The sequence below is a fragment of the Botryllus schlosseri genome, chromosome 8, assembly GCF_051294905.1.
Source record: "Botryllus schlosseri isolate E-star chromosome 8, Bs_hap1, whole genome shotgun sequence".
NCBI lineage: Eukaryota > Metazoa > Chordata > Ascidiacea > Stolidobranchia > Styelidae > Botryllus > Botryllus schlosseri.
Window position 1 is genome coordinate 16,669,338 of NC_137243.1, and position 27,671 is coordinate 16,697,008.

Sequence of the window (27,671 nt, forward strand, 5' to 3'; positions counted from 1 at the left end):
TCAGCACCTTAGCGCCCCCCAGAGAAAAGGCAAACGACTCGCCAGGTGGGAAACCACTGTGTTAGCTCATTCTGAAACTTTCGCTCTATGCCGAATTTTGTAGAAATTACCAACTGTATAATGTGATCAATCTGATTTCAGGAGGACCCCACCACCTATGCGGGGACCATGGATGCCACCGCCGCCACCACCCATGTGGAGAAGGTCACCCCCGAGACAAAGAAGGAGGTATGTTCGACTGCTCATGCTATCACCAATCGGCACCGGGCAATTCAGGGTTGTAGGGTTAGGCAAAATCGAGTCGGTGACTGGTTTGATTCAAAGTCAAGTATTGCTCCTATCATAGAACCAGTTATTATGACGCTATAAAAATGGAGATGACTATCATGCTGGCTTAGAAAGCCTTACAAGGCTGTACCTTCCTTGTCCAGCGGCATATGTACATTCTACATCATGCATGCCGCAAAAACATCAGGGACAAAAATATACTACGTCCCACATCCTGTGTAAGTGTGATCACAATCATGCCATTTGCACATTTACGTAGAAGATTGCACACGATATCGAATATATATACATGCCATTGGGATAATGTGGATATGTGGTTCGAACGGAAGTTTTGTTTCCGTGTGCATGTGATGCTATCTTCAACGTACTTGACAAAATGCCGCTGGAAAACGAAGGTGCAGAAATAGCCTTGCAAGGCTTTCTAAGTTTTGCACCACCGCTCCCATTCTATCCCGGTAATGATGAGCGCCAAGCAGGGAAGTCATGAATACCAGTGTTAGTAGTCGGATGTTTGGTCTGATCCACCGTCGGATGGAACCCATGACCTACCGATCAAGAACCCGGACGCTTTACTAATACGCTATCGTGAAGAAAGCCACACCACACACACATAGAGTAAAGCGCCTCGAATAAGAAGTTTAGTGGAGTGTCTTGAGAAGCCTACTTGAAAAAGTGCTTCTCCACTGATCACCTCTAGTTACAAAATCCCTTGTTACAGATCGCCACTCCCCAGACGTAGGTCACCGCCAAGAAGATCACCACCTAGAAGACGAAGACAAAGATCAAGCTCTAGCGATTCGCGGTGATCTTCCAGCTTGGTTTTGGGCAATGTCTGGTGAAACGTTCTGTTGTGCTGTGCTTTCTGAAGGCATCCTCGTGGCCAGAGGTTGTGCAGCGTTTTTGGCAGTCATCTTTTTTATCATCTGATCTTCTACTCACTGAATAAAGGTTTTGGAAGAAAACAATACACGTTTTTTGTCATATCTAGGGTCTGATGTTTTATGCGATGAGGTGGTATGGTGGTAGCAGTGAATATTGGACGTACATACGAGAAATTTGCAGTGACTGGTTACTTGGAGTCAAGTGTTCGAGTCATGGAATATTTTACTTGACAGAGCATTCTCAACCTCGCAACCGTACTTAGAATAGGGTTACCATATTTCAGAAACCCAAATTCCGGACACTCTTTAGCGCCCACTAGTGGATTTCAAAATTATTTATTACGTCACACCAGCAAAGCTGTGCTCAGAGACCAGATGTGCTGTTCACGATCCGGTTCAGGAGTGTGTTGCTGTGTCTGTGTGTTGTGTAACCGGGACCGAAAGCACATGTTTACAGCCTCCTCCCACCCAAATATACAATGATATTGAGCCCACACTATAGGGTAATCGATGCAACTTCTGGGGGGGGGGGGGGTGCTTGCTATGTGATTCTGATTTATACATGCATCTGGTCGTTAAATTATTTGAATGAATTCTGTCAATAATATTGGTCGTTCCATATATTACTATATAGCTACTGCTCTCCACACACATGATCAGACTTAGCGTTAGAGCTGGTGGAGGATGATCAGTTCGAAAATACAGGGAGCGTAATTGCACATGGTTAAGTCATTTCTTGTCCTACCGATAGGATTGTTTATCAGCCTTATGCCGGTGCACACTGCACACCACGGAGCTTTATAAACACCCAACATCCAGTGGTTTCAAACCTTTTATGGTCGTGACTCCATCTCCAATTTGAAAATGTTCCGTGGCCCAGATCAAAATTTGACGAGCTGATTACTAAAAGAAGTCAGCACCTTTGCCCAGACTTACTCGCGGGCTATTTTGGAAGCCGATTACATTCAACATATTCGCAAACCCCAGAATAAAGGCAGACGACCCCCCCCCCCCCCCCACCGTTTGGAACCATACTATCTTTGAATCAAGCATTTAAACGATTTAACGATCTCTAGGAATATACCCTTCTCATATAATTGCGATTACATTTACATTTACTTATTCCAGTAAATGAAGGTTGTTTTTATTTATATTTTATTGCATTGTTTGCGAGGGTGGTAGTCTCCATATTAAAATCAATAAATGTGATAGCAACGCACGCGCAGCACGAAGAAAAATATCATGCATCAGCATAAATATTCCCAAAAAATATTGTTTTTATGCTGATTTACGAAAAAGTTATGAGCCTACGCAAGTCTTCAAAATTCCGGACATTTGGCTTATTTTAGAAATTCCTCCCGGACGCTAGTTTGAACAGTGAAATTCCGGACATGTCCGGGAAATTCCGGACGTATGGCAACCCTAACTTAGAAGGTGCGAGGTAATCGATACGGTACTAATTCTTGGCGTCACACCATTTACGTTTGCCATGTGGTTGGTTCCGCCGGCAGCGACATCGCAGAAAAAAGTAGCTGAGGCTAGTTGAATACTTGTGTACGTACAGGACGGCTGTTAAGTTGGGGTCCGCGAGTCTCAAAAATTGGTTAGCGCTCCTCGGAGTAGGAGTCGTGAATAAGTTTCTGGCAAGAGTCGGGGACGTAGAGAGGGAGAGATATGATATTCTTTTTCGCCTGCACCTATAGGGGTTCTCAACCTGGGAGGCGTGAAACATCTGAAGGGGGGCGCGAAGAAGCAGTCATCTGAAAAAAATTTTGCGCACCACGCGATTTATCTCCAATACACGCGTGTTTCTCTCTATATATACCCAATTTCATTTTTTTTATTCTCTCATCGACATTCATAACCGACCATACCACCAAACAATCTGTTGGGGTTGCTAGCATCCCAGTTGGATTTTGTGATATGACGATAAGGGGGGGGGGGGCGCGAAATTTTTCATTTATCAAAAAGGGGGGCGTGTCTGAAAAAAGGTTGAGAACCACTGATCTAGATGCTTTGACGACGGGGTCTCGATACGGCCGTTAGGTTATACAAGCAATTACTATTAAATAAATACAGTCCATCCTCAAGATATACCGGACCACGACTGACCATTCGATCTCGCTTCCCATGACATGCCGCCCTATTTCTTGTCGCATTCTTTTTCTATACTATCTTCTTTACTTTCATTCAGTGTGCATGCCTCCTCTTTACATCGCCTAGGCCAAGGTGGGTGTCAGATTCCATAGACTACTCCTTGTCGCTTCGACATCTTCCTGTCTTTTCATTGTATCGCATTTTTGTGGTGTATTGAACTGATAAAATTGCTAATAAACCAATGATGATGATGATGATGATAGTCTGCGCCCACGTTCTGTTCTCCTCCATGCAATCCGTGATTGCTGAGCGCCTAGCCGGATAGCGGCGGATACCAATTTTCGAGTATGTCGTATGACCCGGCCGGGGATCGAACCCACGGCCTACCGATCGAGAGGCCGGACGCATAACATTACCCTATCTCGCTCGGTGGACCGTATAAATGCTCCTGACTCCAAATTCCTTGAAAACAAGTGCTTTCAAAGGTCTTCTAAAGTTACTAACATTCAGGGCCGTAACTGCCGCACCCCAAACCCCCCAATTGGGGGGGGCGAGCTCGAAGGGGGCCCAAAATTATTTCGTGAATTAGCATAAATTGAAGAGTATTTTTTGAAAATTTAAGCAACTTTATCAAAAATTTTTCGCGCTGCGCGCGATTTCAAGTTGCCAAGTATCTTGAATATTGGGTACTCTCCCCACAAGAAAAAATACGCAAGATTTATAGAAATGGGCATATCAGCGTCGGCCATTACCTCGCCACGACGCACCAAGACGTGTAAAGTTTTAGGCCATGTTACATGCGACTGCAAGAAGTGTGCCAGAACGATCGGCAGCGAGAAAACCTTGGCCGAAAAGGACTGCCCTTATGCTGACCGAAAACTTCGTTATATATACAAACTACATGTGGGTTTAATAGTCCATAGGCGCCTAAATGACTGGCACCTAAATGTTCCTGTCTGGACAATCTGAACCTCACAAGACAAATACCACCCCGCAGGGAAAAATTATGTGCCAGTGAAGAAATACCAATTTGAAATCGTGAGATCTTTTAGTTTAGTACGATTCGGCGATTGTATATTTTTGATATAGCAGACAGGAGGTCACGAAATAACATCATGTAACGAAGTCATACCAACGGGTCCACCTGCCCGAAGATGTTTAATTATTATTTACGGGCTCTACATTTTCCAAGACAACACCTGACTCAGCTCTACCGGTAAATCTGATTACGTGAGCAACTGAGTGTAGAGGACAAGAAATTGATAGCAATATATATGCAATTCCCGATCTTATTGACCGATTTTATCTTGAATTATCGAAAATTTTCGCGCTTCGCGCTGGCTTACTGCGCAATACATCTATACTTTCGTGGCAAAGTGAGCAACGAGGTGGCGGCCTGGAGGGTCGGTCTGTCACCCTATGGGAGCCAAAGAATCCAGTTTTTTGGGGCCTGACGAAATGCTGTTTCGTTCCTGCCAACGGGTATACAATACATCCGGAGATGTTTATTTATTATTGAGGGGTCCTACCCTTTCAAACACACCTGACTCTGCTCTACCGGTAAATCTGATTACGTGAGCAGAGAAAGGATAAAAATTGATGGCAATATATATGCAATCCCTAATCATATTGCCCGATTCAGTCATGAATTAGGCTATAGAAATTTTTCGCGCTTCGCGCGTTTAGGCGATAGAAACTGACTCACTAAACGGACACCCAATATAGATGATAAGCAGCGATAAACAACGTAGAGGCTGAGGGGGGTCTGGGGGGCTGAGCCCCCCAGAAGTTAGGTTTATCACACTATGGGGGGCCAAGACCAACGTTTTTTTTTGGGGGGGGGGCTGACGAAGTGCTGTTACGGCCCTGCTAACATTAAGTGAAATAGGATTTGTCTGTACCAACAATCACTTATATATAAGTAACGATATTGATAATATTATAGATTATCTGCAAATAGCGAAATGCATCTTCGTGACCAATACCAAATAACTGTTGCAGTCAGAAAGAGTTGGAATTATGCCATGATACTGTGAAAGTCAAATAAATCGTCTGGTTTTGAAAGTTACAACATCACTTGTAAAATTGATGAAAATATAACCAAACGGTGCTTCCCACATGACAAAATCAAAAATATTTCTTGTAAGTAGCTCAGCAGCTTTGGTCAAACAAATTTTAAAGTCATATACCAATACCGAGAAAGGCCAATGCCAATAATGTAACTTACTGAGAGGGCGTTGTCAAGAAATTTATATCTGAGAATCGACACCGAATGTGGCAAAGCCGTGATGCACTTAACACATACGCACGAGTGCACGTAAGCTATGCGCATAACATGACTGCACTGCATACATTGCATACATTGCATCCTCGGTAATCTCCATCCTCGTTAATGGTTTTATCGGTATTGACTGGACAGTGGACACCCTAGAGTCGAATGCATGTAGAGGTAAACATGTTATTTGACTACTCCTTATATCACGTTTCTGGCGATCGTTTATTAGTAGTGAGAGAGTGTGTTCTTGTCATCAGTATAGCGTGTGGTGAGAAAATTTCTGCATCTCTCTATCCGTACCTTTTCAAAAATTCTGAAAGCTCATGCACCAGAAAATAAAACTCTTAAACCAATAGTAGTGTGCTGACGAAAAAAAGGTCATTACTTTAAGTTGACTCCCGTGTTTTACGAAACTCTGATGTTCGCTGTTTCGGGGTCGAGTTTTTTTTTATCGAATTCGATTATTTTTTCTAGAAAAAGACGACGAAAAAAAATGTAGACGTCCTACGAGGTCACTTTCAATTTAAAGAAAAAAGAGGACGTATGGTAGTGGTTCTCAACCTTTTTGTATTCGCGGACCCCGCGGACCCCCACAAGTTTCAGTGCAAATGTAGGCTAAACAGCAACAAAATGACTTCTTGAAAATAACGTACTATGGGCCTACGTAGAAAAGGGGAGACTATTTTTTCAAAGCGAATTCTGACGCTGAATTTCTTGAAATACGTAGTCCTCTCTTTAAATTCGATTTGATATTGTTACTGTTGTAAATTCAACAAAAAGATTTCCTGCTTATCGCCTGACGAGTGTTGATGAACCATTTCCACTGAGATAGGCGGTGGCGAATATTATTAGCGCGTAAAGCTTCCGACGACACCTTTGGCTATGATCGCAATGTATAGGGCACTCAAATTGAGAAACGGATTTAATACTGAACATATATTACACTGGTCAACAAAATGATTTTTTTTTATGCAGAACATCTGAGAGCCGTTTCTGAGGTTTTTGAGGTTGCTGATTACGAATATCATATTAGTGTTGCCAGATTGACTCTTTGTCAGAAGATATTTATACCCCTACAAAAGCCCAAAATTACTGTATTTACCCTTAAATATTTCACTTGGTAGGAAGAAAATCGGAGTTTTTTCTAATTTTATACTGCGCATAAATAACTACTTGACTGTGAAGAACCCTCATATCATTCTCAGTCATTCTATCAATATTAACATGACATGATGCTAAATATTTGTTTGCCAAAAAAGTAGGTTGTCAAGCCTAAAAATTGAACTTTTTCACAACGGAAATACATATTCTCCTGTATCAATTGGTCATTCTACCAAGGAGTATAAAACTATAAAATTTGTCCTTGGAAGACTTGACTACAATACTCATATGAGTCTCCTTTCTTTTGACTGCTAAATGGATAAATTTCCGCTAGGTCAACAAGTGAATATACCTAGTAACCCTATCAAACGAGAAGCTTAAATTAGGGTTACCATATTTCTGTGACACAAATTTCGGACACTCTTTAGCGCCCAATAGAGGATTTCAAAATGTGTTATGACGTCACACTAGCAAAGCTTTGCTCATAGACTAGAGGTGGTCACGATCCGGTTCAGGAGTATGTGGCTGTGTAACCGGGACGGAAACCACATTTCCTGCCCCTTCCTAAACCCAAATAAACAATGGTTTTGAGCCCACCATAGGGTATTCCATGCAACTTCGGGGGGTGGGGGGGGGAGGGTCTTGCTATATCAGGGGCGGGCAACTTCTCCAGTCGGTGGGCCGGATATAGGAAAATTAAGTACTTGGCGGGCCGGATTGCTGAATCGATACATTATTCGCCCATTTATTAACATATACAAAGAATAATTCGTATTTAGTGACGGCAGCAATGTCACTTCACAGCCATTTCTCGCCGATAATGACGAAGACAATGTGGATTTGAGAATAGGGTTGTCATACAGGCGTCACCATGTCAAGATCTCTCTGATCAATCTACACACGGTGCAATCCTTATTTAAGATTTCAAGCCGTTCGATGAGTCCAGTACCCCAAATTTACAAAGATATCAATTCATTAGGGTTGAGTAGGTGTCGAGATAGCGTCGTTGTTCAACTGTGGCCCAATTAATCTCGATATTGAATTCATGCGGCCTGCGTCTTCTACGAAATTTAAATAGTGGCCCGCGACCCGTTTTGAGTTGGCAACCACTGGCATAAGCGGTGTCTTACAACAGCCCAGAAGTGTGCCGTGCTACATGTTGGCAGTTACAGAATCAAAAATAAGAAATACCAGCCTGGTGTAAATGACGACTGTAGTCGATAAACAACATGATTACCACAAACGACATTAGGGTTGAGTATACATCGTAAATGCCGATAATGCAAGTATTCTCGCTTCGACGAACTTACGCGTAAGGTCCACTCTCGCACGCTGCTCAATCAGTGCTCATCCACGTATATAATAACATACAGTCACTAAAATTGGACCTAATAAGCAAGTAGTGGGGAATCTCGCATAACTGGGCCGCGGGCCACATCATCATGTAAGACGGAAAACAGTCCGCGGGCCGGATCCGGCCCGCGGGCCGTATGTTGCCCGCCCCTGTGCTATATGAATCTGGTTTCTATATGCATCTGGTCGTTAATTTTTTTGAATGAAATCTGTCAATAATATTGGTTGTTCTACTATATAGTTACTACTCTCTGCCCACATGATCAGAGTTAGCGGAAGTGCTGCTGGAGGTTGATGAGTTCGAAAATACAGGGAGCGTCATCGTACATCGTTAAGTCATGTTCACGTCCCACCGACAAGATTGTTTATAAGCCTTATGCTGGAGCGCACCACGGAGCGTTATAAACACTCCACATCTAGTGGTTTCCAACCTTTCATGGTAGCGACTCCAACTCCAATTAAAAAATGTTCCGTGGCCCGGGTCAAAATTAAAGAGCTGGTTAATAAAAGAATACAGCACCCTTTGCCCGGACTTACTCACGGGCTCGTTTGGAAGCTGATTACGTTCAACATATTCGCGAACCCCAGAATGAAGGCAAACGACCGCCAAGAACCACTATATATCATTGAATGAAACATTTAAACGGCCTTAACGATCTCTAGGAATATACCGTTCTCCCATAATTGCGATTAGGCTTACAATTAGGCTTATTCCAATAAATCAGGGGCGGGCAACATACGGCCCACGGGCCGGATCCGGCCCGCGAAGGGGTTTTGTCCGGCACGCGGAAAGTTTTTCGTCTTACATGATAATGGGGCCCGTCGGCCCCAGTCTTCCGAGATTCCCCACTACTTGCTCACATACATCAAATTTTAGTGACTGTATGTTATTATATATACATGTATGCGCAGCGAGCGAGGGTGGAGCTTACGCGTGAGTTCGTCGAAGTGAGAAGACTTGCATTATCGGCAATTACGATGTACTGAACCCTAATGTCATTTGTGGGAATCATGGTGTTTGTCGACGACAATGGTCTTATTTACACCAGGACGATATTTCTTATTTTTGATTCCGTAACCGTCGATTTGTAGCACGGCGTACACTTCTAAGCTTTTGTAAGACACCGCTTATGCCAGGTGTCGCCAACTGAAAACGGGTCGCGGGCCAACTTCAAATTTCGAAGCCGCGACCCGCATGAATTCAATATCGAGATAGACAGGCCACACAGTTTAACAACCACGCTGTCTCGTCACCTAACTAACCCTAATGCATTGATATCTTGGGTGATTTTGGGGTACCGGGCTTATTGAACGTCTTGAAATCTGAAGAGCTTCTTGGAGGTACAGAACTTCAATATACAATTAAATAGTATATTCATATTGAAATGAACCCGAATATTTTCGGCTGACACTCGTCAGGGGTAATCGTCAGCAACTAGTAGAGAATTGGAAAGAACATTGTATATCAACAATCGTATCACAAAATATGACGTCACCAGCATGAAATTTCGAATGAGAGAGCGTTCAATGTACTATTTTTAGGTGATACACGAACTCCTTTTGTTGACAGAGTTTTGGTTGATGTATTTTGATAAAAGTTGATTCCAAGGCACACAAATGGAATTGTGAACGGCCTCGAGGTGACGTCACACAACGGTCGAGACCGTTCACAATTCCATTTGTGTGCCTTGGAATCAACTTTTATCAAAATACATCAACCAAAACTCTGTCAACAAAAGGAGTTCGTGTATCACCTAAAAATAGTACATTGAACGCTCTCTCATTCGAAATTTCATGCTGGTAACGTCATATTTTGTGATACGATTGTTGATATACAATGTTCTTTCCAATTCTCTACTAGTTGCTGACGATTACCCCTGACGAGTGTCAGCCGAAAATATTCGGGTTCATTTCAATATGAATATACTATTAACTATTTAATTGTCTTGAAATCTTAATGAAGGATTGCACCGTGTGTTGATTGATCAGAGAGAAGCAGACATGGTGGTACCTGTATGACAGGGGTGGCCAACCTTCAGCCGCAAAAGCAAATTTGTGCGGCCGTAGACACGTAATTCAATTAGTAGGTGTTGGCGGCCGTCGACGTGGAATTTGAATTTACGAATTGACTCCCGATTTCTTGAAAGATTTTAATTATTCTTGAAATTTTCCTATATCCGGCCCGCAGACTGGAGAAGTTGCCCGCCCCTGCAATAAATGAAGGTTGTTTTTATTTATATTCTATTGCACTTTTTGTGAAGGTGATAGTCCCTATATTAAAATCATTAGGTGTCGTAGTAAAGCAGAGTATCGCATGATTAAATCAACTAACTTGAAATGTGAAAAATGGGTATTTTTGAGCGTCCTGGGAGGACGATTCATTTTCTCAAGAAAGGAATACAAATCCTAGGTCTAGTCCAGGGGTTCTCAGCCTTTCTTTGGCCGTGACCCATTTTCCGGTTTAAAAAAGGTTCTGTGGTCCGCCTCTTACCTCAGAGTCGTAATCCTGTTCAATTCGTGGTAACCGACGACGGCGATATGCCTATTACTCTAAAACAGCGGTTCTCAACCGTTTTTGACACGCGCCCCCCTTGGAGATGGTCAAAATAATCGCCCCCCTGACCCCCCTTACATTTATCGTCATGTCAAAAAGAGCACATCATCTAATATCGAGGTGGGCAACCTTCCTGCTAATCATGGTCGCATTCCGATTACTTATGTAGCCTAAGGCCGCATTCCAGGGCATAGCCGCAATGAACGATCTGGACGCAAAATACCTATGGTAAACTATCCATATCCATTCCCAGTGAACTCCGGACTATTCTACTTTTCACAACGGCCTATTGTACGCACCGAAATCGCGAGTGGCAATGTTATGAATAGTTGCTGGGAGTGAATATTGTTGTGCCAAGCGCGAAAATTCTTCAGAGCCGCGAATGAATTGTTATTTCTTGAGGATTCCCATTCCTGCTCCAATTAAAAAGGGCGCTACTGCATTAAAATCGAGAAATGAAGTCTTGTTGAATTGCGCGGAGCGCGAAGAAAATTTCAAGATTAAATAAAATCTCTCGAAAATTCGAGAGTGAATTCGTAATTACAATTTGCATGTCTACGGCTGCCAACACATACCAATTGAATTAGGCGTCGACGGTCGCACAAATTCCCTTCTACGACCGTATGCGGCCGTACGGGCTGCCCATCCCTGATCTAATAGTATATCTTACGCCAGTTTTGAATCCGCATTCCAGTTATTTAGTATTTTACATTGCTGACAAACCTCCCCAAACTTGTTTTAAAATAACAAAAAAACCTTGAAAAGGACATCAATTAATTTCAACGTAGGTTGCACTGAGAATAATCCTGATGCTGGTAGTGACTACAAAGAAGACGGCGTCGTTCTGTCCAGCCATGCTAAATTTGATCAGGTTTGGAAATGAATTAAATTGTTTTGATTTATAGCCAAATTGAGGGCGAAACCGGGCAACCTATATTGCATCTAAGTCTGTCTTAGGCAGTGCAGTTCGCCAGCTATCAACAAAAGCTACCTAGCGCACAGAGATTTAGGCTACTGCCAAAGCTACAAAGTAATGAATGACTTGCACGTAGGAATTTCACTAAATCTTCAAAGAATATCAAAAATTTGCTCAAATGAAGTTGAAGTCAGCCTATACTCCGTTGAGCGCGACTGCTGGAGTTTGAGTTTGGCAAGCTTTCTAGAATATGAATTAAGTTTAATCTTCAATAATCGTATCTTCAGAATGGTTGTGAAACACATGTTTAGTCACAATTTCTACAGACATTGACAAAATTGACAAAAATTTATCGCGCCCCCCCTGAGAGCCTCCTGCACCCCCAGGGGGGGCGCGCCCCCAGGTTGAGAACCCCTGCTCTAGAATATGCACATTTTCTCTTAGTTTACTGATGATATTTAAAACTGGACCACTCGGGACATGAAATCGCGCGAAGCGCGACGAAAAGTTTCAAGTTAAATAAATATCTTTCAGCAAACGACCAACGAAATAATCTTGGGCCCCTTCAAGGTTCCCCAATTGGCGGTTTGGGTGATCAGTTACGGCCCTGGTATATCATATGCTAAACCTCTGGCGTATATTATGCTCCACTCGCGTCGCGAAACACAATGATCTAATCTCTGTATCCACTGTGTGATTGGGGTTGTAGTTGCACTATTGTGGAGAATAATATAATAATTCTGGGACAGCTTCAAACAATTTACATAATTGACTATGATGAACACTGTGTCGTTCTCAGTTATTCCATCAATATTAACATGGCCTGATGCGAGAACTTTGTTTGTTAAAAAGCAGTTTTTCAAGCCTAAAAATTGTACTTTTGCACTATGGAAATATATTTTCTCCTGTACCAATCGGTCATTCTATCAAGATGAAAGAGGAGTATGAAGCTATCAAGTTTGTCTCTGTAAAGCTTAACTAAAATACTCATACGCATCTCATCTCTTTTCACTTGTAAATGGATAATTTTCCGTAAAGCTAACAAAGTGTGTATACCCCGTGTCTATGTCAACCGAGAAGCTTGAATCTGGAATCTTTGATGAATCTCCGATTCGAATACGGACTAAGGATTACAATTTCATAAAGATGCTCACTGCATGGAATCCCCTCTAGGATGTAGTAAGTAAAAAATTTTGGAAGATCACAAATGGGTTACCATATTTTGGAATCGGGAAAGGTGGACACTTCGGCGTCCTCGGAGGACATTTTAGAAAACCTGAAAAATGAGGACAAATACTCCTAACGGAGGACGTATGGTAACCCTATCACAAAGCATCCAACTACAAACAGTTGGTCCGAGAATTGGCATCTGCATGTGGAAACCTTGGAGCAAACATGAGCATTAAATCTCACTGCCTGTTCAGTCACCTTTATATATTTTCTGATAATATTGTTGACTAGAGGGAATAGAAAGGAGAAAGGTTCCACCAACACATGAAAACAACAAAACAACGATATCAGTGCAGGTGCGACGAACATATTATGGCAGACTATTACTGGAACCTTTCGAAAAACTGCACTGAATTGCTTAGGGCCTACACGCAACAAATTTGCTTTAGGATAAGTTATTAATATTATATTCACACAGATTATTGTGAATTTAAATGAAGTGGCTGACATAAAACTGATTCAATTAACGCAACGTTATTTGTGTATTTAGGTACATTTTAGTCTATTTAGTTTATTTATGTACATGATATCCGAGAAAGTCTCCAATTATGATAAATCTAATACCCCGTAATATAATTCTGTTGATGTATTTTGATTTAAAACAGTCTTCAGCGTGTCAAAATAGCCGATAGCCTGTATTGAATTTCTGAACTTTATAATACGACTGTGCCGATTTTTTTATTCAGCCCATACAGCGAAAATATGAGATTTTAGTCAAAATAGTCCCATGGATTATCGCTAAGAATTGAGCCAATTTGAAAAAAAAACTAAGGTCATATTCGGAAGCAGTGCCACTCAGAACCCCTAAAACCACTCTTACTTTGTCTGCCTGAAAATATGTGTTGACCAGTGTTGGAGATTTGTCTAATGCATTGTAAAGAATACGCCCATACGTGACTCGTAGTTTCTTGACGCGACAAAGGATACTTCTAGATATGGAGAATCTCTTGGGGAAACATATTTTCCTATATTTGACCTCCTTACCAGTTTATATCCTCTTCGTGGTCATGTATTTCTGTGATGGAAGTATTTTATATGCGATCTATATCAACGTCATTTTAACGAGGTTATCTTAATAAAGTACACTAATTTTCAGTTTGTCGTGTTTTTCATCAATTAGCAATTTCTTTACTCAAACGCCACCGCATCTGAAGGTGAAGTCGCGTGGAAAAGCATCACTCTCCATTCAACAATGCCTGATAAATGATTTTTGGTATGACCAGACTTTCGCAACTACATAATTCTAGTAGTCTAAAATTTAAATAATTAAGTAGTTGTAGTTGTAGTTCTAGTTGCGAATTTTGACAATTTGGGTGGTTCTAGTTTTGTTCCTAAATGCGAGTTTCAAAAATTGAGTAGTTCTAGTTCTACTTCTAGTTGCGCTTTTTGAAAATCCAGTAGTTCGTACAAGACTGTTCGGGAGTCGTTTCGGAAAAAAGACCTTTTTTTAGTCAACGCAACAAGATTTCTAGTACAAATTTCAGAATCAGCAGTTTTCTTGTCCAGTAATCCGATTTTTATGGTTTGTAGACAGTGTCCTTCTTTCCGAATTCTAAAATATGGTAATCCTAGTCTAGATATGTCCAATTGTCCATGAACCTATTAAATCTTTACACATACTTCGGACAATAAAGCAGTATTTCGTTTTCACAACAACTTGACATCAGAAACCTATCGCTGTTTAGGCATTGAGCCATATCGCTTACGCGGGTTGAAGTGTACGGTCAGTCTCATTCGTTCGCGGCGTTATTCAATCGCGGTGGTTGCTACGTATAGGCTATAGCGAATCGTAGCCCTATATAACCGTATGCGTTTAGATATGACGCGCTATTTGCTAGTATGTGGTGAGTGCGGAAATCGAAACTCAGCTTAGGTCGTTCAGAAGATGAGGTGCATTCGAGGTATCAGTTTGTGCGCGTAAGGCTGTGATAACAAACTACTATAAGCATATATCGGGAGCAATGGTAGATTGCAAGAAGTAGTTTGGAATACGCATATTCCAGATGCAGGCTTATTTGTGAACCTTGAGAATGACGAGGAGAAAATTTATGCATCATTGTGGCATGCTTAATTCCATAAACAATCCGCCTCACTTGATTGACTGCGCAATTGGCGAAGCTGTATTTGTCAATTGAATTCACCCTGAGGCTTTTCTGATATGCGACGCTCAAACAGACGACGTAATCTTGAAAAAGCACTCAGTAAATTTGGCGAGCATTCGAAAATTGCGTGGTGATCGTGTAGATGAGATAAGACGACAGGGTATTGGCGTTATGCTTTTCTGGTGCGTACTGTATACGTGAAAATTGCAGCTTTGATATCACAATAGAGTATGTAACTGGTGACACGGCTGGCTAATGCAGCGTAGATGCAGGTCTTGACCGCAGTTTCACTTATGTATACTGGCTTACAGATACCAGATACGTTCGGTGGTCAATTTCTCCCACATATTTAACTGATGTAAAAGAAAGTTGCAAAAATCAGGCGTGGGGTCGGATGAAAAATCAAATTCTTGCGCCGATTCTGTCAAATGTAGTCTACATAATAACAAAATAGACAACAGCATTATCCATAAATCCAGCGTCTGCATACATCGAAACAGGTACCCTTAAATTCTGCGTTGGAGTGATGGCGATAAAGGATGTTTTGACTGGGTTGACTACCTACCCACGGTTTTATGCATCTGTATATCGTATGGTATTCACTATTCAGATATGCTTACACCACGACTAAACAGACAAAAGAGATCTTCAATCTCTGTGGATGATTGCTGCTAAAACATGTGCTGGCCAGCCAACAACCAACTTACTAATTAATCGTGGAGCAAATAAATGAGTGTCAGTTTCATCATGAGAATTTCTGGTTTTTCATTGAGCGGATAAATTCACAATTTGATGCAAGGCACAGTTAGTATACATTGAAATAGACTTCACTTCGTTTTCTGAGCCGGTTCGAATGTCAACAAAGGAATTGAAATTGAATCGAAACTCTCCTCAGAAATCGTGACAAATGGAATTTGCTACAAAGTTACGTGGTGTTTGTCTCCTCTGGCGTATAGCATATGTACTGTTCCTATGGAAATCGATTGGTAATAGGAATAACATAACTCCAAAAGTAATATTGCTTTCACGAATAACTCTCTTTCGAGAATACCTTGAATACGTAAGTAAAGAGTCAAGGCATAATTTGGTGGTGTTCTTGGAAATCGCATTGATTTCGGAACTATAAAAAGTTATAGTATATACCACATTCCATTTGAGCTGGCACTCTGATCCGTTAATATTGGTGGCACGCAGCATCTCTAGATTTAGGGAACTTAACTGCTATTTATTATGTGTGATATATTCGCATGCGTGTAGGGCATGTTATTCGACGGGTTTGGAACACCTTTGGTCACATTCCAGCGGGGTTGATGTAGCCCGGCTAAATTCGAGCCATAATAGATCCAGATGTAATGTTTGATTTTCTCGTTTATTATAATTAATCAATGAGCAACTCCGCATTCTTCGAAGCCGAGGCTACCGCATCCGTTGAATGCTTCGGTACATCTATAATATTGACAGCACTGACACTAATTTGCGATAGGTGTTTACATAGGTGTATGATAGAGACGCGCCAGCTGCTTCGTCAAGATTTTATCCAAACCTTCATGCAATGTTGGGGTAATGTCTGCCACGTATTCGGGTTTAATTTTGTAGCCTTCGCTGTCTCTGTATGTAAATCGGTAATGTCCCAGTAATACACACATTCACAATAGGAAATTGGTAGATTATTGTAAGCTATTAAGAATAGACTCGCCAAATCATCATTAGCAGATTTCATTAATTCATAACAATTATAAGCTTTTGGACGAAATTCGACTGAACAGAACTCAAAATAGTTCTGATGCGAGTGCATATCGTCCCTTTATTAAAACGATGTTTTAGTATGTATGTTACATTTGTGGATATTCATGCAGCAAAAAAATGTTCGCGCTTCGCGTGTTCTCCTGTGGTTAGTTTGTACAATTCCAAAGTTACCATGTTGGTTACCATAGCCTATAAACGAGACACGTAGAAAAGTGGTTACGACAATATGGATTGACCACGATAATATGCCGATCTTTGTAGCACATTAATTGGTTTGATGTTATGATCAGATTTGTCCGACATTGGCTTCTCTGGAAAGCTCTAACGAGCACTGGTAATACTCAGGATGGGTAGAGGGAGGGAAAGAACGGGGCCGTAACTGCCGCATCCCGTGATTTTACAGTCCATAATCTACAGAAATAAATAAGACTGTATTTACAATTGAGAAAAGTATATCTTAACGTTGTTGGAGACCGTTGGGATGCTTTATAGTTTGAGCGTGTGCGGGTGTGTAGCCATCAGACACATGTAACACGGGCCGATCCTTTCCTGCGTTGCGTACAACTGATTGTCTGAACCTGATTTTCTGCAAACATGCCGGCAATAACGTAGCATATGCTAACCCTAAAATTACAGTATTTTGATGTGTGAGGCTCGGGTAGCAAGATGCCAATAAAACTCAGATTCGGGTGTAAGAACCATTGGTTTATAATTCAACTAAGACATTATTGTTATATTATACATCAAACCTCCAAACTGACCTTTGGTCGAACCCAAATGAACGCGATCTGCTAATGTAATTTAACTGCGTTGTGTAGGGGTTGTGTTAAAAAGCCTACAGGGGGATCGTGCTGCACCTTGGCAGATACAGAATCATAATGAAGAATATCTTCCTGGTGAAAGTAAAAATTTTAATCGGAAAAAAACAGTCGATTGTTAAGATTTTGAATTCGGTAGTCCTTAATAGTTTAGAATTTAAAATGGATTTATGAAATAAAGGTCGGAATAAGACTCCCTCGAGATCAAAACATGCCTTGTTTATCACTTGATTACAGGGTTTTTACTCATGCGTCATGCTTAATTTATTACGAAACCATTAGAAATAGAGAGTCTTCCGTTTTGACTTTTGTTGTTGAATTCGAAAAACCAGATACATTGTACAGTGACAAATTGACTACGCTCTAGAGAAGTAAATCCACCATGCCTCTAATTTAAATTTCGTAATATATATCCCCGTGAAATATCACGTATTGGAAATTAACTCGACGCAGAAAGATGAAGCCGTAACTGGAGCAGAACATAAAATTAACCCCCATAAATTACAAAAGGGCATGCACTAATTTTTGATCTTCATTTTCAAATTAGAAGTGGACCCACATCAGTGTGAAGCGTCTTATGCGACATTAGACGACCAGAGCACTTACCATGGAACCAAAAAGAATAACGTTATTCGTTATGGTGGCATGTCATGTTATTTCTCATTTACGCTTGAGTTGAGTTAGCCTTCGTTCGCATGCGTGTCATACTACCTAAGCGTGTTCCAGCTACTCCGATAGTAGGTATCGAATGCCTTCATGCTAATTTTGGCATAACTCTTCTGCAGTTCCTATAACTCGCCTCGTTTGAAAGGATGTACTAAGATAGACGAGCTCGATCAGCTCCATCGTGAATTGCTCGAAAAACGTACGAGGTGTTTGTTTACCAGGTATATTTCATCGGAGACCAGGCCGAGCCGAGGTACATGTGCGATGACAGCGAGAATTTATCGAGTACGGGATTTTCTGATGTAACGTGTTAAATGTAACATAATCGACTCGTTTGATAAGGAATGTGCAATTTGACGTGGTATATTATCATCAATCCGTAAGTTTGATATAGTGATTCAAGTAGCCTGAATTAAAATGTTAATTTCTGTTATAAGTGTGACGATAAACATAAGATGCATGTTCATTGTTTAACCCCCGCAATATAGAGAAGGGGTCGGCAACCTATCGTATGCAACGTGCCAAAGTAGGCCTATGTCAATGTTAAATTATTGCCAACTGGATGGCGTGCTGCCTAACATTTTTAGTTGCGGCATCGGTAAAGCCAGTGGTTCTCAAAGTATGGATCACGAAGGTTATAAATGTTGCTCTCTGCCGCAATAGAGCTATTGTCTGATTTATTAAAAAAAAAAATTGATTCGCGCTAGGATCGATTTCCTGTAATTGTTTTGGTCCTTTCCAAGTCCAGTGTGTTCTGATACCATAGCTAATAAGCAGATGTGGTCAAAGTAGTCACTGTAGTCACTGTCGGAACTCAAGTAGAAGTAGCCATTTACAAGTAAGTAAAAAAGTAAGTATTCTAGGCCTAGTTTTGTCTAAAAAACTGAAAGCTGCCAAGTAAAAGTACAAGTAGACTAAAATCATAAACACAGGAAGAATTAGTGAGAGTAGGCAAAATATACTTGACACGCGACGATATGGCTTGACCATGAAAAATGCCCACCCCTGTATCTTACAAGTCAGTTTAATGTCGTCTGCAGTGGCGTATACGCAGGGGAGTTTGGGGTTCGAAGTCGAAATGCCAATTCTATCTCCATTACTAAAAGCTCATTTACAATTGGGCAATTGGTATAAAGCTATTTATTTTCGACCGAACAATACTATGACACTTTTCAAGGTGAAGTCTCGCCTTTACGGACTGGTATCTGAAAAGGAGCAGAAGAAGTTACCCTGATTTTAAATAAATATTCTTTATAATGTTTTCGTTTTGTGTGAAAATTATATTCTAATGGTAACGCTCTTTTAATACTTTGTTGATTCACAGTTCGTATTGTGCGCCAGCGATCTATAGCAATGTATTAGAAGTGTAGTTAGCTGTGTTTTGTGGTAGATTTTGATTTTTATGACTCGACGAAAATTCTCATTCCGCGAAGGCCTGCAAATTAGTGTTCCACGGCTTTGTTAAGGTTCAGAATCACTGAATTAAACCGTAATACAACACAATATAGATCGTTGTGGTGTAACAAAGACAGCTGGGTGCTGCGTTTTATTGAGTCTAATGCGTGGAATCGATGAATCAAATCTTCTAGCCATCATAACTTATTATTTATCGGCTGCTGATAGTAGGTAGATATTCAGTAAATTAGCTCATCAGGTCGCACAGCCACATTTATCAAACATAGCCATGCCGAACGTGATCTAGCTATCTACGCCTCACATACGTACAGAGCATAAGCGTTTTCGCCCATGTTATGCATGTGATGTTATTCCTAGAATGCTACTAACGTTGAGCAATTTGCTCATCTCCGTGAGCGTACTTTTTTCCTCGAGAGAAACCGCGGTTATGAGCGTTCATTTATATTCCGCCCGATGATTCAAACAGATAGCGAACAGGCTTCAGCACGATTACCGCTATAATGCTAGCCAGCCATACAAGGAACAATGTCGCGGCTCAGCATTACGATTTATGAAGTTTCATGAAGTTATTAGAAGCAGCAGTCTAGAGATAGATTAAGTGGGTCAGATCTATACAGAGTATGATTGCTGAAAACCGGTTGATGGAAATCGACCACCAGTTCTTAACAAATTGCAACTTTTGCAGTAATCTATACCACAAAATCGGACCGAATTGGGATTAAGTAGCAACAAAACTGGACTTAACTGTTGGATATTGAGGATGTCTTTGTCATGCTTATTGCGTAAGTAGTACATCATTCCTACTAGTAGTGTATTACCTCGAAGTTGTAATTCATCAATAGTAGCAGTGACCAGGGAAATCGGCTGGCTATGTCTTCAGAAATGCAGTTCTGGTGATTGGTCTATATGCTGATGTTTGGGTATGATCACAGTTTCGCATTATATTTAAAAAGTCAGCAGGCGATCGACGATTTCATTCCCTTTTACGTCAAATGAGGTCGCTTGTACGGCTTGCACGCGTGATTAGCTTATATTGCATGACTTTCGGCTAGGAAGTGTATTGTACCTCGCACAAGCCTACCCGCATACCATTCAGTGAATGGAAATACCCGTACCTTATATGTTCTACTGATTCAAGGCTATGACTATGGCTAATCTTAAGTAGCAGTTGAAGAAATGATAATATCATATCAGGCAATTCGTAATTATTACTACACTTTCGTGCGTGAGCTGCAAAAGAACTTCGATGTGCAACTGAAGAATTCGCTTGTGCTGTGGTAGCTGTCATGCGACTTCTCTTGATCTCGCAAACGCCTGTGTTGTTATCGGCGAAGCAGGCGAAAGGTCACAGCCTCGTGAAATAAATCTTTGCTTATGGGGATGATTTTCGTTACACGCACGACTCGCCGCGATATAGTTAGCAGACATCATTATTTGAGACTCACAACAGTTTGCATGGCAACTCCTGCGATTCTATGTTCCGCCGAAGAAGCCGCAGTCAACTCACCCCGTATCAGCGGGTATCGCGCAGTCATTTTGCGAGATACATTCATAATTCAGTGTGAATTCAGCTCGGCGGTTACATGCAGCAGATTTGGAAAATAGTATGTGGAAACAGTTAGGAATCTAACATATGCATAGCAACCTCAGATAACAGTTAACACACAAACATGTTATGCGGCCTAAATGGTCAGCAATTATAAATTTCAGTCCATATTGCCTTACTACAAGATATATTAGTATTGAATTTACAACGTTCTTATTTCCCATAGAAAACGCGCTTCACTAAGTCTTGTTATATTGTTTCATCATAAATTACTCAAATTCCCCATTACAAAAATTACAAGGATCAATTGAGCCCGACCGACATCAAAATTTCAAGTCGAAACTGATATCACTGATAACATATCGTTGTCGTTATCAAAATATTACATCTTTCAACTATAACTTCTTAAGTGGCAGAAATTTACAATAAAACTACTCCTTAGAAAGAAACTAGTACTTGCACCCCAACAGGCGTATAATATAGTTCCCGAAGAACTCACATGGAACAATTTTAGGGGATGCGGCGTCATTGAATAGGCCGATAAATATCAGCCGGAGTTTGCTGATATCGACATTTCTATGGAAATAGATATTGCTTGGTCGGCTGACCATCGTTTATTCGTCTCCCATACTATTTGTTTGTGTTGTAAAGTTTTATAAAGCCCATCGAGTTAATTTGACACACGACTTCACTTATAGCCTATCACTGTTAAAACCGATTCTGATGTTGAAGATTCAAGTACTCGACTCCGAACCCTTTATCACTCGAAATGATTCGACCACCGACAGTCGACTTAGGCAGTACGAAATTCGTGAATCTGGCAGTGGTATCATGTTTCACGAATGATGGCTACCGTTTTGTTTCGGTACTTTCCAGAGAAACCAAAGTCGTCGTATGCGTCAAAATCTTGTTGCATATTTATTGTTTACGTTCATGAAAGCGAATAACGAATCGGTGAACTGTAGGTTTTAAGAGCAAGGCACCACATGACGATTTTTGGTTGCCACAAGTTTTTCTTGAAGTATGTAACATAATTGCATTTGTGATCGTGTTAAGTGTATACAAAATTGAACTGCTTGGCGTATTTCGTCATTTAGGTATGGAAGCTGATTATTCGGTTCGGAATCGAATTAGTAAAGTATTTACCCAACTACAATTATAAAATGATCTATTTGACGAGTGAAACAGCCGTTTGAACCCCGATTTTTGGGTTCTTTCGATGTAACACTATCCCAACACCCCCATCGTTTAGCGAAATCAGCAGAGAAAAGCTTGGCGAAAAAGATCAATCAACAAATCGAACAAGAGATCAAGAATGACAAGAAAATCGCCCGTACGCAGGTGAAACTCCTAGTGTTGGGGACATCCGAAAGCGGGAAGTCTACATTTCTGAAACAGGTGGGACCGTTTCCGTTACTTACTCTTGTCGCTGTGGGCTGGAATACTGTCAACAGGAAACCGTGTAATACTACCCGCGTATTCGAGTGGCATGATGGTTATCTATTTTCATATTGTGTGCATAAACTGCATTGCGTATGTCACGGGCGCGCAACCTTTATAACTACCGGGTCAGATACAAATTTCGCTTTGAAACTGCGGGTCGCACATGTTTATTCTGGTAGTCGCAAGACCCACACATTGATAACCGTGATGGCGGGAGGCATGACTTATCAATACAATTTCGATATCAAAATACACATTACAATCGTGAATACCTGAAGGCAAATCGCGCCAGACGCGAATAAAAGTCAGGTTATTGAATACATTTTGTCAGGATACGCATATGTCATTGATTTTATTATCATTTGGTTCTCTCTCATCCATCTTGAGCTTAGCTCAAAGGCACGAAACCAAGCAAAATTAGAAACCCTATTCGCTAGATGCGCAACCTTTCGAAATTGGCATTTCGTTGTGGGGAGCAGTCATTTTGTCTGCGTACCGAATGTTGCACGCTGAGGCATATGCAATCGCAGTGTTGTCGGTATGACAACGCCGGATACAAAATACTGCATAAATCGTGTTCGGCATTCGTATGCTACTATGCATGCATGTACGCCTGTACGGTAGTTTGAAGTTTGAACGCCAGACCGTGTTTTCATTTTCGGGTTCACGTCATTCGCTGTCATCTCTTGCTTAGCAAAAGCTGTAATCGAAGTGAACGCGGCTTGCCTATATGCCGCCAAAGATATTGCAGACTGATGCTTGTACCTAAATCTTCAGTCAAACAATTCCTAGTCCATGTAAGAGACATCGGCTTTGTTTCCTGTGCTTTGTCGCACTTTGACCGGATCGATTGACAGCAATCAGTTGGAATATTATCCTGTTTTGACCAATGTCTGCGCAGTGCGCAGTTTACTTCATAAGGCGCAATCCAATTCTGGTTCTCTCGCTGTATGCAGTCGATTCTCTCAACATAACGGGATTTCTTAAATCTGCGAAAGGGCCTACCACTGCGTGGTACAATATCGAGTTTGGCCTGGTGGTGTAGTTCATACTGGCTATCGGTTATTGCACTGTAACTGCATCAATAATTATATGTGCACTTGTGCAGTTGTGCAACGCACAGGCGAGAGTCGGCGCTAGTCACATCGCATATTCACTATGTGAAACCGATTCCATGATATATTACAATCAAGGATTTAACTATGCTGGTTTAACATTCTGCTTCGGAATTCCTGACTTTGGGTGGATGTCTCTTTTAAATGACAGCGTCAATGTACTTTATTGCCATCGCATTGCGGATTGCGTGATTGATTGTCAGACATAAAGTCAGTTCGACCTCGGACAGTTTTTTCGCTGTATCATAATCTTATAAACTAATGAACACCTCGTAGATCAAGATGTCCACTATAAATATTTGTCACTATTTAATACAAACTCTCCACCTGCTATAACATGGACACTAGCGATTACATTTGCAATGTTCGCGTGTTTACAAACAGTTTACATCTCATATAACGTATCTGAAGAGAAATTTGTGCGCCTGATATTAGGGAAGTCCGATCGGCAGCCTTTGAGAAGATGCTCCGGGCAGATGACACGCAAAATCCCACACGACTAAAATCGACGTAAAGAGTGACGCACGTATCGTCACCCGTGACCTGGGTTGGTGACTCGCAGCGTCGTAGTCGTTTCTTCTCGCAACCCTGTTTCTTTGTGCCCGTGGTAACATCACGCAACGCAGACGCAGACGCAAAAGAAATGTTAGTTTTCATAGCCGATTTCTCGAAAAGGACCTTTGCCTAGCTGATAGTTCTTTGCATTATGGTAACATGTCCTAGATGAATGAAGTCATTTCCTGAATTGTCACCGAGCATATCGTTTTCCACGCTGCTTCTAATCGCAAAGCCGGACGTTACTGATTCCCATGTAAGTGTTGCACTACCCAATTCAGCTTTCCAAGAAAGCAAATGGCTGCGCTTAGTAATATCGCACCTATAAAATCGGCGGTTTTTGCAACTTGTTATTGCACCCAATTCAACGTCACGCGCGAATTGGGTCATTTCAATACTGAAAAGTTAACATGAAATAATTCTGCTTGTTCATTAGCAATCATGCAGACAGAGGGTCTCTTCACTGATGAAATCTTACTGACACATTGAGGTGTATTGAGCGACGCGTTTAACGACGAGAATTGCATTAGAAAGCATTTTGCTGCAGAAGCGCTCAAATTGTGGTTATTCATCTACATGTAATCGCGTTACCTGAATTATTTACTCTGAAGCAACGACAACTCTTGGAGTACGCGAATCCCCACATGATTTGATACAATCGCGCGTTTCGTTTGCGGTCGTGCCTCCAAACTGCGGTCGATTCAGTTGATTCGGAGTTGTAACGTCGCTTTATCCGATATCGGATCATTTTATTCATTTTCGTTTTCTTGAAAGATTAACATTCATCATGCACCCTCTAACGAACCACAAGTTCTATAATGCGAAACGGAACGCTGTAAACAGCAATGTGTATCAGCGTACCGTCGGGCCGCGAACACATGAGATAAACGATCGGTCATTGAACCAAATGTTGTGTTGTACCTTCGCCTTCGCCCAAGGCTGGGACAATTGCTGATAGCTCTGTGATGGGAAACTCGTTATTGTCAATGTATATTAACTGTGCAGTGGGCTATGGAAGCGCGCTATGATTGTAATCCGATTCGGGATCATGAAATACATGACCGTAGTATTATACATTCCTCTTCTATATTGATGGCCGTATCGAAGCCTAGTTTCAGGACCGGACTGTGTTGAATCGTTGATTTACATTTCGACTTCGTCTATGGACTTGTCATATTGGTTATGGTCATTACTCAGATTAATTGTGATAGCAAAACAGTATAATTCGAAACCCAGTTACATCAAGTTTGTTTAAGCATGCTGTGGGCGGACACGTGTAGATGAAACAAGAAGTCAATCTTATTTTCATCCAAAAAGTATCAAAACAATAAATACGCCGCTGCACTTATGTAATGCATTTTAAAACAAAGAAAACAGATAATTTTCAATTGAGCACAAATTCAACGCCACGGAAGTAGAGATTTATATACCGTTTCCGTACATAAACAATTTTCGGAAAGGAGAAAACTCAGGTGTAGTGACATGGTGAGAATTTGATACTGCGTAAGTCAGCAGTGCCTCGCAATCGCAATATGTCAGATTTCAACGCCGACGCTGGGAATTGAGTCACATTTGCAGAGCTATTTAAAATCTCAGTATAATTTTGGAATTGCCTTTTTTCGGAAAAAGGTCAGCGATTGCTTGTCGAAAGATACTGCAATTTTAAATTCTGACAAGTCGTCGAGTTTGAAATCATATAGAATATAGACGGTGAAGAAATATACAACTCGGAGTCTTACTATTGAGTGTCAGTCAATGTATTCAATGTGAACGTGTCTTTTTTCACCAGCGCGGTATCAAGCTTTTCGCGACTGTGTGAGTGCCACAAACCCACGCCGTGGATATGAAGTTTCTCAGACTCGCATAGTATGAGAATTATTGACTTTTCGAGACTTTTAACGTGAATGGTACGGAAACATTGGCTTGAATTGCCGTCCGTTGTTGATCTGAAGTGCGATGTCTGCCATATAATCCCTCCAATCCAACGACACATCGAATGTTATGACCTGCGTATCCATGAGGACGCGTTGCGGGTGAGTTTCTCTTATCCGGAGGATATTTCGGCCCGGAATAAATGAATGAGCCGGATATTTTTATCGGATCTCTTCGCAATTAATAATAGATACCGTTTCGTGAAACATGAGTAAGTCTCACAACGGAATTGAGGAACGTTAGACTTGCTTCGTAGAATGAGGCGCTGCAAGGTTCAGAATTTCTCAGATGCTGACGCGTTCCCATCGTATAACGGTCAGTGTGGGTTTGAACCTATTGCGATGCTGCGGTCACTAACGGATTGATTTTTAGGCCACTCGACGATGCCTTTACTTGTATCTGACACATTTCCTCAATAAGTAGAACACTCACATGTATTGGCCAATGCGGTCACATAGTCTATTGCCCTTCAACAATTCCTATAGTACCGGTATCCTTTATTGTCTTATGTAAGGTCCTATCAGTTCAACTTCTTTATAACTAGGGGCTATCCATCCCATCAAAGTATTCGAATTAGCTTTTTGCTTACAAGACGAATCTTGTATTCTATTATCGCGTCACGCTTGAATTGTGACGTAACCAATCCAACGAAAAGTGCAAGCTGGAAGTTGATTTAATGATATGGCATAGGCTGTTTTTGCCTTGCTCGACCACTTTACCGTGGGGCTTTGGCTGGTGGGACAAATGATCCAAGTAATGCGGCAACATCTCGTCTCGGTGTATGTTCCCCCAACGTTCTTACCACTGCCTGGCAGATGAAAAATCTAATATGGTACCCTTATATTTCGTGGTATCATTCAATTTACAACGATTCTATCAAATACTGTATTGTCGAGTCGACTAATCACGGTGGTTATAGCAGCTTGAGAATTACTACTAGAGCGGAGGTTTCCCTGGTCGTCAGACTCCGTCTCCTTACAACACAGGGCGTGAGGGACTGTTGGAAACCACCATGCTAGGCGGAAAATTACCCTTACTGTGTGAATTATTTAGTTCCAACTTTTGGAAAATACCCCATCTTACTCCTGATCAGCGGTTAGCGTGTGTTAATGGGACTTGAGACTATCCCTTCCAAACCCAAGCGTAATCTGACCTGTTACCCACAAATCACGTGGAGATAATATCATTCATCATGGACGCAGAGCGGATGTTGATGCATGGTTATTTTCCGGTATGTTTCCCTTGTACAATTCTACACAAATTACAGTGCACACCACTTCAAATATCCCAAAAGAATGTGAGACAATGCTGTTCTAGGAACCGCATACGATAGCATGTTCTTTCGATTTAGGCACCGCTGAGAGTATATCGTACAGCGCCACGCAACTTTGACTTCACGTTTAGCGTTTTCCTCAATGGCGCCACACTATAGCGGTTAAGAGCTTTTCCTTTGTATAAGCTTAATTCACTTGATACAAATTCTTTCTTATGGTCACACAGATGAGGATTATTCACGGGTCGGGCTATACGGACGCCGAGAAGACGTCGTTTGTGCCGCTTATTTCGAAAAACATCCAAAGCTCAATGAAAACTCTTATCAAGTCCATGGAGTACCTCGGTAAGTGAATGCTGAGAAC

The 27,671-nt window shown here is 41.3% G+C and overlaps 2 protein-coding genes across 2 annotated transcripts in view; both read left to right on the forward strand.

Moving 5' to 3' along the window:
• LOC145445111 (uncharacterized) overlaps window positions 1–1,253 on the forward strand; it is a 170,962-nt gene extending 169,709 nt beyond the window's left edge. The window contains exons 7-8 of the mRNA XM_080323249.1: window positions 142–228; window positions 1,007–1,253. Coding sequence (XP_080179375.1) covers window positions 142–228; window positions 1,007–1,094 — 175 coding nt within the window. The 3' untranslated portion in view covers window positions 1,095–1,253. The remainder of the gene's footprint in view (window positions 1–141; window positions 229–1,006) is intronic.
• Window positions 1,254–15,533: 14,280 nt separating this feature from the next.
• Window positions 15,534–27,671, forward strand: part of LOC145445097 (guanine nucleotide-binding protein subunit alpha-14-like) — a 39,119-nt gene continuing 26,981 nt past the window's right edge. Inside the window, exons 1-3 of the mRNA XM_080323228.1 lie at window positions 15,534–20,225; window positions 22,242–22,387; window positions 27,535–27,652. Of these exons, the coding sequence (XP_080179354.1) occupies window positions 20,204–20,225; window positions 22,242–22,387; window positions 27,535–27,652 (286 nt within the window). The 5' untranslated portion in view covers window positions 15,534–20,203. The remainder of the gene's footprint in view (window positions 20,226–22,241; window positions 22,388–27,534; window positions 27,653–27,671) is intronic.